General features: G+C 53.9%; 1 protein-coding gene across 1 annotated transcript; it reads left to right on the top strand.

Moving 5' to 3' along the window:
- Window positions 1-7,589: 7,589 nt before the first annotated feature.
- LOC111942912 (serine/threonine-protein kinase PAK 1-like) lies at window positions 7,590-13,663 on the top strand (the record flags this gene model as incomplete). The annotated part of the gene is made up of 9 exons (XM_086874705.1): window positions 7,590-7,655; window positions 8,059-8,563; window positions 8,772-8,835; window positions 9,161-9,209; window positions 10,219-10,328; window positions 11,094-11,211; window positions 11,606-11,705; window positions 12,125-12,321; window positions 13,225-13,663. Coding segments are annotated over 9 exons (1,575 nt in total), but the record flags the coding sequence as incomplete, so codon positions are not given.
- Window positions 13,664-13,998: the final 335 nt, after the last annotated feature.

Genomic DNA, 13,998 nt, shown 5'->3' with positions numbered 1-13,998 from the left:
GCTAAATTGGGAATGCAAATTAATGTTGCAAAAGGTGATACAGAGGCTGGTTCTGTTGTACCTGTGTCAAATGTCTGGCAGAGCCAAGGCTGAAGTGAACCCACAAGTGTGGGCAGCCCCAGGGAAATCGGCAAAATTAGATATGGAGCCTCTCCAAATTTCCCTTAAGCAACCAGGACAAGAGATGTCGAAAAGCAATCCCCTGTTCCAAGGGAGGGAAGGAAGGGCTCACAGCCTGTCTGGGAGTCCTGCTCAAGGCACGGCTTGGGCAGCCAGGGATGGCTCCCTAGAATGCTCCTATCCTGCCAAACAAGAAATCCAATGGAATCTACAGAATGCTGCAGGACCCAAGAAGAAGAAATGAGATGATGAAACTGAGGCACCCCACACTCTCAGATCCTTACACCAGCCTCAACCAGGTGCCCTCCTCACACTGCTGCCATTCACAACTTGATGCAAAAGATGCTTTCTGGCGATCTGCCCACTTCCAGAGGATGCAAACACAATTCTGCCTTGGGCTGGCAACAAGAGGTAGAAGGGAAAATGCTCAAGACATGGACGGTCCTTCTGCAGGGATGCACGGAAGCACCGGCCTGATTGGGGCAAGCCTTGCAGGAAATATCAAAGGAATTGATCTCACCCCCAGGGACTGGCTTCATGCAGGATGTGGAGGACTTGATCCAGTCAGAAAAACAAGGAGAAGAGGTAGAGGAAGCCTCTGTGAAATGGCTTCATTTTCAGGCGAAAAAGCAGCTTTGAGTAGCTGAAAAAAAAGGGCAAACATTACAGAAAATGTTGAAATATTTTGAGACCCATTTTGACTGAAGGCTTGTGGTGTATTGACTCTGAAAGGGTCCAGTGAATCTGAGAAGTAATGTTACTCAGGACTAAAATGGAGCTTGAACAATTCTTACAATTAACAGGGAATTGTAGGAGCTGGACTGAGGATTCTATCTTTTAGCCAGAACATTCTGTGACTTCTTTAGCCCCAGATAGTCTCAATGTTATGGTGTAGATATAAGAAAGAGAACAAAACTTAACAAAACTAAAAAAATAAAATGATTGATGCCCCAGCCATAGCTCTTGGAGACTCAGAAATCTGAATTGCAAGGGAATATTAAACAGGCCACCCCTGAGCCTGCACTGAAGGCAACGCAGCAGCAGCCAGGGCTCCCCAGCGGGGGAAGCCCCTGGGCCTGCCCACAGATCCTCTGCTCAAATCCTCGGCCTGGCCACCCTCCTTTGCCATCTCCAGCCACTGCGGGACAATCCTTGCTCTCACTCTTGCACCTTCAGGCCTTTCTGTGCCTGCCCTCACCACAGCTGCTGGGGAAGGCACCGGGACAATTCCACTCTGCCTCTCAATTACACTCACACTCTGCCCTGCCTGGGATTCAATTCTGGCAAAATAGACCAACTTGAAAATGGTTTAAAATCTTATTTCTCTAAAGGGACTTGGTTTGCCTTTGCCTTGGGGAAAGGAATTTTAAAGGGTTTTTTAAGGGATGTTCCACCACTCAGCAGAGATGAAATTAACATCTCCACAGACTGGGAATAGCCCAAAAGATTCCCCCCAAGATAACGACCATCAACAAAACATCAACACCCAGCAGCAAACATCAACCAGCATCTTACCCCAGACACTGCCCCAGGCACAGCTGGAGACACCTGGTCTGGAAAAGGCTGAGCGGGAAATCCAGGAGTGCCCACCTAATTCCCATCACAGGCACAGAAATCCGGATGCAACAGGAAACCAAATCCTAACAACTCCACACCTTGAAACCAATGAACAATAAACCAATGGATTTCTATGGGGTCAGAGTGTATGAATTTAGGAAAATCTAGTCAAACTCATGTGTCATGGAATGATTTTCTCTGCACACCCAGCCTAAGTGTGCATGAAATTATTCCTGTTGCACATTCTGGCCAGAATCAAGTAATGTCTTATTTTTCTAAAGACATTGTTGAAGAGTTTTTGCTTTTCTCAGTTTCAGTGAAAGGATTACACAGTTAGAGTAATTTTTTGTAATAATTTTACTTCTCTATTGTCGGTTCTGTTTGGGCCAGTGGTGTGAGAATCAGTTTTAGTCCTAGGAGAATGAAAAGATAACACTTGATTGCTTTCTCATTTTTGTTTTATATTTGTACTTGACTCTTAGTCATGACAAAATGATGGTATGAGTTTTTTGATGTTCCCATTTAAACTGAACTTTCAAAACTAGAAGAGCTTTAAAGTTGGTGCTTTAACACATAAACAATTAGTAGAATATTGTTTAAAAAAAAATAAACAGCAGATCTGTGGGGGGCCACGTGTGAGTCATGGGATGTCTGCCCTGGAAGAGAAGCTTTGCTCCAGGCAGCCAGGAGAGGAGCTTTAGAAATGCAAATTAACACTGATGGGACAAAGCCTGCACAATGGCCCAGGGGCTTCCTGGCTGCAGGAGGAACTGGGCTGATTCCAGGAAGGAAAAAACAGAGGCAATGAGTGAATCTGCTTGGAGATAGGGCCAGGGACTTGTACATAAGGCAACAAAGGGAGAAACCATCATTTTCAGAAAATGTTACTAATTGACAAGGACTGCTGCTCAGACCAAGTCCCGATACATTTCTGAACTTCCAGAAGAACAAACACTTCACAGAGCCAGGAATATCGGGTGTTATACAAAAAGGACATGCAGTAGGCGGATCGGGAAGGCTGAACCTTCCAAGCACCTCGGCCAGTGTTGGGCAAAGGGACAGGGACATGCGGCCGGGAAAATCAGGACAAAAACGAGGCCGCGTCCTCCAACAACTGGAGAGAGCGCACGGCAAATGCCCCATGGCCTCTCCCTTTGGGCAGCAATAAAGTCACTTGCACACCACTCCTCTGGCTCCTTGGGCCACACAAACCTCTGGCGCCGGGAATTTTCCCGCCCGGTCCCGGGCACAGCGCAGCCACCTCCGGCCTCCCGACACGAAGCGGGACGAGCCAGCGCTGCTCCGCCACCGCCTCCTGCCGAGGCCCCAGCGGCAAGGAGACCGCGGGCAGCCGCTCCCGCAGCGCCCTCAGCCCAGGGCCAACACGGGCCGGCCACGGCACAAGCCACCCGCCACAGCCCCCTGCCGCCCCCTCCCGGGCCCGCAGCGAGCCCCGAGCCCCCGCAGAACCGAGCGCGGCTCCCACCTGCGATGGCCGGGGCCGCCTCCGAGCTCCGCCGCCGCCTCACCGGGCTCCGGCCGCTGCTGCCGCCGCTGCCGGGCCCGCACAGACGCTCCGGCAATGGCGGCTCTCCTGCCCCACGGCCGCCCTCGGGGCGCCAGCGGGGCCGGGCTTGTCTCCGCTCTGCCCAATCAGCGCGCGCCAGAACCACGAGTGACGGGAGAAGCAGCCAATCGCAGCGAGCGGCGGGCTCTGCACACGGCACAGCCCCGCCCCGCGCTCTCAGGGCCCGCCCCGGGCTGCGTGAGGGGAAAGGCGGGGATGAGGAACAGCCCTGGAACGGGCCGGGCCCGAGCCGCCATTGAGCTCCCAACACAAACAAAGTTCTCCGCACCTCCCGGCCCGCCTTGCCCAGCCCTGGCTGCTGGGTGCCTCCGGCTCGGCGGGAAACTCTGGAGCCTCATGCACATCTAATTAGGAGCATCAGTGCATCGCTGTGATTTCCCCCAAAAAAGGGAACACACCCCCCCCCCCCCCCCATCCCCTTTGGCTGAGTGGAGGAGAGGAGAGATTTCTTGCACAAAACTCCCAAAATTACCAAAACCAAAGCGAAGTGAACCGGGACCACCCAGCAGCGCCTCTCTGCCGTCCCAGCTGAAGCCCTCGCTGGCTGCTCCAGGCTGGAGCGGCACACTGGGAGCACTGGGAAGGGGCCCCGGCTCGGGGCGCAGCCCCCGGGGCAGCCCCACGGCCCCCACGGCAGCTCCAAGGCTCCGCCAGCCGGGATGGAACGTGGGACGGGGAGCAGGGGAAGGGACGGGGATACCGGAGCCGAGGAAACACGAGGGGCACCGGGGGCACTTCACGAGCATTTAATGCAAAAGGTAAAATCATAAGGGAGACAAAAGCAACAGCACCTGTAGCACCATAGCACAGGGCCACACAAGGACATGTCCCACTGCTGTGGGGTGATGCTGGCCCGAGTCCAGGCACCCACCACAGCTGCTCTCTCACTGCCCTCCACAGCCACACAGGGAGAGAAAATTTAATCAAGGGTTCATGAGTTAAGGACCCGAGACTGTTTCCTCATCAAACACAGTCATGGGCAAAACAGGAGATATAAATTGAATTTATTGCCAATAAGCTCAGAGCAGGAGAATAAGAAGACCCTTAAAAGCACCATCCTTCCACCCCTCCCTCCTTCCAGCTCTGCATCCTAACCTGGCAGTGCAAGGATACAGGGAATGGAGGCATGGTCAGTTCATCTCCTGGGGCTTTTCCTGCTGCTCAGGGACAGGAGTCGTTCCCCTGCTGCACTCTGGGATCTCTCCCACCAGAGAGGTCTCCAGGAACTTCTCCAACCTGAGTCCATTCCATGGGAGCAGCCCCCTCACAGTGCTGCAGCGTGGGTCACTCTGCCACGGGGTCAGACCTTCCAGGACAGGCGGCTCCAGCAGGGACCCCTCTGTCCACAGGTGTCCCCTGGGGTCACAGCCTCATCTCAGGCATTCCCCTGCTCTGGCATGGGCTTCTCCAGGGACTGTGGGTGTATCTCTGCATCCCAGTGAATCTCCAGGGGCAGTCAATCTGCAATTCCCATTGTTAGTCTGTGTTCTGATGGATGTTCCTGCCCCTGTGTTCATCCAGGTGCCCACAGGGAGTCAGGAAGATCTGTTTGGTCAAGATTGAACTCTGTGAGAAGCTCTTCCCACACTGGGGACACTCGTAGGGCCTCTCCCCAGTGTGGATGTGCTGGTGCCTGATGAGGGTGCAGTTTTGTGAAGCCCTTCCCACAGTCAGGGCAGTGGAAGGGCCTCTCCTCTGTGTGAATCCACTGATGTTTAATGAGACCTGAGCTCCTTGGAAATCTCTTCCCACACTCAGGATGCACTGGTGTGCCCCAAGGTTGGAGCTCCAGCTGAAGCCCTCTCCACACTCCCCACACGTGTAGGGCATTTCCCCTGTGTGGATCTTCTGGTGACAAATCAGATTGGACATCTCAATGAAGCTCTCCCCACATTCCCCACACTCGCTGGGGCATTCTCCTGTGTGGATGTTCTGGTGCCAGATCAGGTGGGAGCTGCAATTGAAGCTCTTCCCACATTCCAAGCACTTTCCAGGCTTTTCCCCTGTGTGGATCCTATGGTGGTTAATCAGGACAGAGATCTTCCTGAACCTCTTCCCACACTCCCCACACTCCTAGGGGCTCTCCCCAGTGTGAATCACCTGGTGCCAGATCAGATGGGAGCTATTCTTGAAGCCCTCCCCACACTCCCCACACTCCCAGAGCCATTCCCCAGGGTGGATCCTCTGGTGTTCCCTCAACTTGAAGCTCCAGCTGAAGCCCTTCCCACATTCCAAGCATTTGTGGGGCTTCTCCCTGCCATGAGCTCTCTCCCCCAGCTCTGAGCTCCGGCAGGATCTCCAGATGCCTTCCTGGCACAGGGGGGATCTTTCCTCCTTGCAGCTCCCTGGGCTGGGTTTGCAGCCCCTCCTCATGCAGGATCTCTGGGGATTTTCCTCCTCTTCCTCCATTTGGCCATGGCTTGGGAATGACAAATTCTGGTTTGGGGGAAATCAAAGTGGGAGTGCCTTGGATTAGAGGCTCCTCCTACCCAAGTCCATGTCTAGAGCTCAGCAGGAGTCTTGTGTCCATGAAAATCTCCAAAATATCAAGATTCAGCCCAAAAAAATCTCCCAGGAGTTCCCCATCTCTCGTCTTTCCTATTTGGTCTCCCAGAAGTTTCTCTTCCCTGGGATGATGGGGGTCCAAGGGCTCCAGGGGTTCCCCCTTCTCTGGGGTCCTCCTTAGCGATGATCCAGGGGCTTTTGGGGGTCCATGGGGTCCCTTCTCCCCTGATCTCTGCTTTGAGATCCCAGGGATCCCAGGAGTCTCTCCTCTCCAGGCTCCCACTTCTCCAAGCTGCCAGGATCCCCCAGCTCTGGGATCGCCCCTCGCTGCTCTCCCCACTCTGGGGGTCCCAGGGGTTCCTCTCCTCTGCTCTCCCAGGGGTCCCCAGGACCAATGTCCTCCCCCAGCCAATACTGGGCAATGGCCACGTGGACCCCAAAGATGCCCCGAGGGGCTCAGCTTTGGGGTCCTGCAAGATCCAAACCTACACACACAGAGGGAAAAAACCTCCCAGGGATGCCAGACAATATTTGGGGCTCAATTCCGTAATCTGCAAGTTCCAAACACACCCCAATTAAAAGACCCTCTCAGGGACCCCCTGACAGATTTGGGACCAGCTCCCCCTCCCTGCTCACCTGCAGGATGAGGTGGGGGCGATGGGCCCGTGGCCGGGGGTGCTGCGGACACAGGGGGCACTGGAACCTCCAGCTTCTCCTTCTATTCCTGTTCCTGCTCCTCCTTTTCCTTTCTCCCTCCTCCTGCTCCTCCTCCTTCCCAATCCCACCTCCTCCCCAGTTCTGCCTTCTGTATATTTACAGTAGAGAATCTTGCTTGTTTTTAGACCTAGAACAAAGATTCCAGATGGAACAAGCCTTGCTGGTTTTATTCAGCAGTATCAGTGACTACAGGTCGTGTTTGCTTTGGTTTGGTGCTGTCCTCGTTCCTCCTCAGTGCTCAGACTGGGCTATGGGGTGTCCTTGTTTGCTGCATTTTCAGAGTTCCTCTTGGATCCTTTGGGCAATAGGCCGTGCCCTGGGAGGATTCTTTGTGCTCCTTTGTGACACAGGAGAAGCTTCCAGGCGGTTTTTGCGTGAGCGGCTGCTGTGGTGTCACAGGAGCGTTGCCACGTCCCCGTGGTGTTCCCGTTGCTGTGGGACACGGAGGCCTCAGTGTCCAGAGCGGCTCTGGGCGCCTGCTCGTTGTCAGAGGATCCTCCTGCCCGAGGCATTCTCAGCAGCCAGCCCAGCCCCTGACGGGTGTCCTTCTGTGCTTGCAGGGGTACAGTCTGCAGACGTGTGCAGCGCAGCCAAAATGATGCAGCAAGTGGTTGCTGCAGTTGGCACTCTGTTCTCTGTGGCTTATTCGGGGTATTTTTTAACCCACTTGGCACGTAAGTTGAGGTTTTCCCTCGGTGCAGCCTCTGTGGCTTTGGGCTTGCTGTGTGCTTTCTGTTCTTCCACTGGAACGGAGTTGACTGTGTAACCAAATTGCCATGAGGACAGGGTTGGTTTGGGAGAGCTCCTGCCAGCAGCTGCAGCTGAAAAAGGGGGTGTCTGCAGCCAGCGGGGCATGCACAGCATTTGCAATGAGGCCTGGGGGGGTTCTGTTCCCTCAAGCGGGGAGTCTGTGGCAGCGGAGCCTGGAACTCCCTCCGTTTGCTGCTCCAGCCAAGAGCTGACACAGCCCAGTATTTTGTGCTGCTCTCTTGCTTGCTGTGTGAAGGGCCTGTGGCTCCTGGAGGGATGCTGTGAAAGCAAAATGCTCTCTCGGGCTTGCCTTGCTCATTTCCCACCACAGGCAGTTTTTTCCTAACAACATCTGGTTCACGTTCCCTCTCCCGTTGCAGGGCACCTCACGCGTGGATCCCAAGCAGCTCCTCCTTCGGTGAGTAGCAAAGGAAGCTTTGGTGTTCAGAATTGTGCAGCAAGTTGTGAGCTCGGCGTGTGGCAGCCGAGTGCCAGCCTGGGAGGCTGAAGGGAAGTTCCTGTCAGTGTCTTTGCAGCAGCAGCAGCAGCAAAGAGATCCCTGGCAGTTTTCTCTGTTTCTGCTGAAGAGCTTTTGAAGAGCTGCAGGACTGGTTTTGCAAGCAGAAGATTGCTTGCTGGCTTTAGCCATGCTGGAATATGGAATTCCCAACAATAAGTGGCAATGTGGGCTTTAGCCCATTGTTAGTTTGAACAGCTCTGAACCCTATTTCTGCTTAGTGCATCTGGATGTGTAGCTGAGGATAAAGAAGGTGATAACTGAGATAGAACTTCCCGTCCCTCACGCTCCCGTCTGTCCACAGGGCACCAAAGCAGCATCAGCACCTCCTCTGGCTCCCTCTGCTTGCAAAGAGGAGGCCAAAGAGGAGGAAGAGAGCAGTGAACTTCCCGCTGTTCTGGGAGACGAGGGCGAACACGCCGCAGTTTGGGAAAACAACGGCGAGGCTCCCGCGGTGTGTGACAAGGACAGTGGACATCTCCCGGTGGGGGACGAGGACGGTGGATGTCCCCTGGTGTGGGATGAGCATGGCCAAGCTCCCATGGCATGGGACGAGGATGACAGCAATCTCCCGGTGTGGGATGAGGACAGAGAACGTCCTGTGGCTTGGGAAGAGGAGGGTGAACCAGCAGCATTTTGGGAAGAGGATGAGGAACCTGCACTGCTTTGGGAAGAGGATGGAGAACTTCCCTCTGCTCCTGAAGAGGACACCGAAGCTCCCTGTGCTGCAGGATCCTGGGCTGAACATTCTGACAGCAGCACAGCCCTGCAGCCAGAGGGGAGCGGGGAGTGGAGCCTGATGCAGCTGAGTACGTCTGCTCTGTTCCTGTGTGCCAGAGCAGGGTGCTGTGTGTGTGTCTCAGCATCAGCTGCACCCAGGGTTGCTCTGCAGCTAAATGGCACAGGGTCATTTATTGTCCTTCCCCAGCTGAGAGCAAGGGGCTCCCGGCCCCAGGGAGTGGGGCTGCATTCTGGCTCTCATCTGAGAGGGAGCATCTTCCACCTGGTTTCTTTCAGGGAACACGGTGAGCGTGGGGGAGCCTGCCGAGAAATACCTGGAACTGGAGCAGATTGGCCAAGGGTAAGTGCAAGGCAGTTACTTCTGCACAAGCAGGGCCCAGGTATTTTGCTGGTGCAGGATGCAGTGAGAAGTCAGGAGAGCTCCAAACCCCTTCAGACACTGGGGTACGATGCTGCTGTCTCTCAGTGCTGATCAGAATTGATAACTGTGGTCAGAAGGCACCTTGCATGGCAGAGGGCTGGTGGCTGCTGTGCTGTTGTTTGAAGGGTGGATGCACTCGGGTGTTTTGTGAACGCTGCAGGCAGCAGAGATCTCCTGTCTGGGCTGGCTTTCACTGCCAGGGCCTAAAGCGCTGCTTCTTTCTTCTCTGCTGTTTTGTCTCCAGGGCTTTTGGAACCGTTTCCAAAGGACTCGACAGGGCCACGGGAGGAGAGGTCAGTGTCAACACGCCCAGCACGTCTGGCAGCTCTCGAGGGCTTTCCCCTCTGCTGGGAGCTGTGGCTGGAGCTGTGGGGCCCAGCAGAGCTTTCCTGCACAGGCTGCTCCTCTGAAGGCAGAGCAGGGTCAGCCTGCAGAGCACAGCTGGGACAGACTTGGTCCTTCTCAAGTGCCCAAAGGAAGGCAAGGAGGGCAGCAGTGTCTGTCAGAGCAGGACACGCTGGCCTGGTCTTCATGTCTAAAAGTGTGAATGCATCAGCTGGTGGAGACTGAGGCCAAATTTACCTTCATCCCAGCCTCGGACAGGAACACTATTTAGCAGTTTTATCATCCTGAGTTTCATCAGGATACCTCAAGGCCTAATTAAGGAGAGATCCTGCTTGGGCTCAGTTTGGGGTTTTAGTCTTACTGCAGCTGTTCCCACAGAGACAGGAGAGAAATGAGAAGATGGATGTGCAGAGCAAAGCTCTCTCCTAAACCCTGCAGCTGTGTTTGGGTCTGGTGTCAGTGGCAGCTGTGACAGGGATTATCTGAGCAATGGATGTGCACGTTTGCTTTGTTGTGCTATCCCAAACAGGGCAGGGACATTTGAAATCATGGCCAAATGCCATAGAATTGCTAAAGGGTTCCCGGCTGTTTTGCTCTGTGTGCACGGAAACAGAATTACCTCCTGCTTGCAAAATGTGTTGGAATAATAATCCTAAGAGTGTTGAGGCCATTTGAGAAGACTGTAGGTGCAGAGAATGTTGTTAGAGCTTTGAGGCTGACAGCTGAGGGAGCATTTCTGCAGAGCTTACAGAGCCAAATGTCTCTGGCCATGAGTCCTGTAACAGCCCCAGCGAGCAGAGCAATGGGCTGTGGGAATGGCACTTGCTGAGCTCTGGTGTCCCATCCCAAGGCAGTTTGGCACAGCCCGGCTCGCTCGCTCCAAAAAGACTCGCTCCGTGTTTGCTGTGGCCTCCTGCCACAGACTGCTCCAGTTAAAGGTCTGCAATGTCCCTTCAGGTGGCCATCAAGAAAATGAGTCTCAGAGGGCACAACAGGGAACGAGCTGTGAATGAGGTCGTGGTCCTGAAGGACAAGAAGAACCCCAACATTGTCAACTCTTTGGACAGGTGAGTGCTTCAGGTCTTTTCCCATACACGGGCCCTGCGTTCATCTTTCCTGGCATCCCCAGTCTGTAGCCTGTTCTGAAAATGCCTGACCCGGCCATATCTTCCCAGAACAACAGCCTGGCACTTCACTCCTTCCATGTGCTTTTGTTGCTTTGCTTTGGCTTTTTCTTCAAGTTGACCCCATTTGCTGTGTTTTACAGCAAGTGCTGATAAACCCTGGTAGAAATTATTTTCCTTGTCTTCTTCTTCCCAGCCCTTTCCCATTGCTGCAGGTGCCAGGAAAACCAGGTTCTTGTTTCCAGAAATGCCTCATTTGCCCATTTTTCAATGGCCTTGCCTATTTCTGAAGGGACTTTGTGCAAGGTTTTCCAAGCATTTGACTGCTTTTGCCCCAAGTGCTGCACGGCCTCCTCCCCTGCATAACTCTGGAAGTTGTGTTGCCTTGTTCCGGAGGGAATGGTGGAACTGATGAGTTCAGATGCTGAAGCAGCTGGGGACAAGTGTTGTGGTTCCACATTGAGCTGGGCTGTGGCTAAAGTGCATTTTTCACCTGCTTGCCATCTAAGGCCTCTCCTTTCTCCCGGGTGCCTCCTTCTCCTTCAGACTGTGCAGATTCCAAGGCCTGTGCAGCCTGGCAGGAATGTCTCTCCATCTGATTCTGTCCTCATTGACAAGTGACCTGGGAACAAAACTCCACTCTGGGCTTTTCCCTGGGGGAACTGAGCAATGCACATTCATCTCTGTGCCATTGTTCTCCTCTTCCAGCTTCCTTGTTGATGGAGATCTCTGGCTGGTGATGGAATACATGGATGGAGGAACTTTGCAGGACGTTGTCAGACAGACACGCATGGCTGAAGGAGAGATGGCAGCTGTCAGTCAGGAGGTGAGGGATCCTGCTTGTGCTTCCCATGGCTGGGACACCATGGTCCTTCCAAAGAGGCTGTGAGAGCAGAGTGGCTCCATGCTCAGGCCTTTGTTTCTGTGTTGTTTTTATGAGCTGGAGAGGAAAGAGCCTCTGAAGTGAATGGCCTGCAAATATCACTGCATTTCTACTCTGCTCATGTCCCTCTTTCCTGCTGTTGTGGTACTCTTTGTCTTTTTTGGACCTGATTTGCTGCTCTCAGCTTTGCCTTGAACCTTTTGCCTGGAGCTTGTCTGCACTGCACTCCTGGGCTGTCACAGCAAAGTTGCTGCTGGCAGAATTCTAAACTGTCCTTTCTTGTGTGATATATTCCGGCCTCTGATTTTTTCCCCTCGTGTTTCTTGTTGTCTCTCAGTGTCTGCAGGGCCTGGATTTCCTCCATTCCAACCGGGTGATCCACAGAGATCTGAAGAGCTCCAACATCCTTCTGGGAATGGACGGCTCTGTCAAGCTGGGTGGGTGTTCCTGGCCAGGCACAGCGCTCCCGGGGTGCGGCTGTGGGGCTGCTTCCCAGTGAGGGCCAGAGCCCCACAAGTGCTGCTGGTGGCACTGCCCGGCCCCTGCTGCCAGCTGAGAGCGGCTGCCCCGTGCAGAGAGCTCAGGAGAGGAGCAGGCTGTCAGGAGTGCCTTTGCTCTGGGTATGGCCCTCCCAGAGGGGCAGGAGTTGCAATCTAAAGCTTCAAAGGAAATCATTAAAGCCAAGCATGAAAAGCTGAGGGCTTCTTTCAGGGTCCAGTTCCATCTTTCCTTGGCTACAGCCCTGAGGACATTTCCAGCTGGATTCAGCACTGCATTCCCAGACTGAGAGTGGGGAATCTTTGTGCTTGGTTTCCTCATTGCAGCTGCCTTTGACAGTGCTTGTTTCTGTCCTCAGCTGATTTTGGCCTCTGCGCTCAGCTCAGCCCTGAGCAGGACCAGTGCAGCTCCATGGTGGGCACTGCTCACTGGATGGCCCCAGAAGTTGTGACCAGTTCTCCTTACGGCCCCAAGGTGGACATCTGGTCCTTTGGCATTGTGACCATCGAGATGGTGGAAGGAGAACCTCCTTACTTCCAGCAAACGGGGGCCATGGTAAGAGGCAAATTCTCCAGGCTTTGCAGAGGCCTGTGAGCACAGGGTGACCCTGCACTGGGAGGAGCAGCTGGAGGTTTCTGCACATCGCAAAGGGAATTCCCACAGCACCTGAGCCTGAACACAGACAAATATTCTGCAGTCTCCAGCAACAATTTGCTTTGGCATTTAAGTTGTTGCAGCTCTTGTGAGGATGACCCAAATACATGAAGCAAGTGCATCAGCTCTAATGTTGTCTTGTAGAAAACCCCAAACCAACCCCAACACCCACACCTAAACCCAACAAGATTTCTGGAGGAGTTTCTAAAAGAGGTTTTGTGAGATGAACTCCCCCTGGCTCTTCTCACTGGGAAACTATACTGAAACATGAAGATGATTGTTTAACATCCCCACACTCTAACATATTTCTTTCCTTCCTTTCACTTTCTCTGTGTCACCAAGGCTGAGCTTTCAGCCACACAAACCTGCTGTTCCTTGCCTGGCAGTTTCTGGCATGGGGCATCAGGAATGCTTTTACTTGAGTGTCAGTGGCACTGCAGAGATGCATTTGATGTAAGAATCCCTTAAAATAACACAGGCAGACCACACTGACTCTTGAAAATGGCCTGTAAAGCTGGTGTGTGTATTTGGAGAAGCAAAATGGGCTATTTCTGATGGAGGTTCCTACTGACAAAGTCAGCCAATGCAATCGGCTCTGAAGGCAAGATCATTTGGATGTTGCAATGGCTGTGGCTGCACCAGGGTTTGGGTTTTTTGGCTGGCCCAGAAGAATGAGCTGTGAGCAGCAGCATCTGTGCCAGGGAGGAAAGTGCCCGGGGAGCTGGGGCAGAGAAAGCGGGCTGGATGTGAGCACGTGTGGGTGTGGAGGAAGCTGTCAGAGCGCTGTGTTTGCTTTTCCTGCAGGCCCGCGCTCTGATCCGGCAGAACGGGAGCCCGCAGCTGCAGGAGCCCAGGCGCCTGTCGGCTCTGCTGCGGGACTTCCTCGAGTGCAGCCTGGAGCCGGACGAGGAGCGGCGCTTCTCTGCCCAGGAGCTGCTGCAGGTGAATGCCAAGCGGCTGCGGGGGAAACGGCAGCGCCAGGGAGGGCTTTTCTTGTGGGGCCCCCCTCCCATCATCTCCAGTCCCGCTGCTTTTCACACGCAAAGCCAGCAGAATCCTCGCCTGCTTTGGCTTGGCAGGCTCCTGTCGAGCTCATCTGGAGCTGGTGCCCCGCCACGAGCGGGGACATCTTCAAGCACATCAGGTGGCTCAGAGCCCTGCCTGACCTGAGCCTGGATGTTTCCAGGGAGGAGCCACCTCCCACATCTCTGGGCTCCCTCTCTCAGTGTTTCCCCACTCTCCTGCTACAGCAATTCTTCTTTACATCTAATCTGAGCCTGCTTCCCTCTCTTGACTTTCAAACCATTCCCCTTTGTCCTGTTGCAACAGAGCCTGTGAGGAACTTTAGTCTGGAAAGTAACAGTTCATTTCTTTCTTTTTTATCCCTTGGGCAGCACCCATTTTTGTCATCAGCCAAGCCTCTCTCCAGCCTGACCCTTCTGATCACTGCAGCAAAGCAACTGAGGGAGCAGCGCAGGAGGAGATGAAGCCCTTGACGAGAGCTTTTCGTTACAGTATTTAGGAGAAGTAGTTAGTTAGGATAGTTAGCACTGTTAGTTAGTTAGGGTAGTTAGGACA

The sequence above is a fragment of the Cyanistes caeruleus genome, unplaced genomic scaffold, assembly GCF_971803275.1.
Source record: "Cyanistes caeruleus unplaced genomic scaffold, bCyaCae1.hap1.1 HAP1_SCAFFOLD_477, whole genome shotgun sequence".
NCBI lineage: Eukaryota > Metazoa > Chordata > Aves > Passeriformes > Paridae > Cyanistes > Cyanistes caeruleus.
The sequence above is the reverse complement of the archived record's forward strand: the minus strand, read 5'-3'. Positions and strand labels throughout refer to the sequence as shown.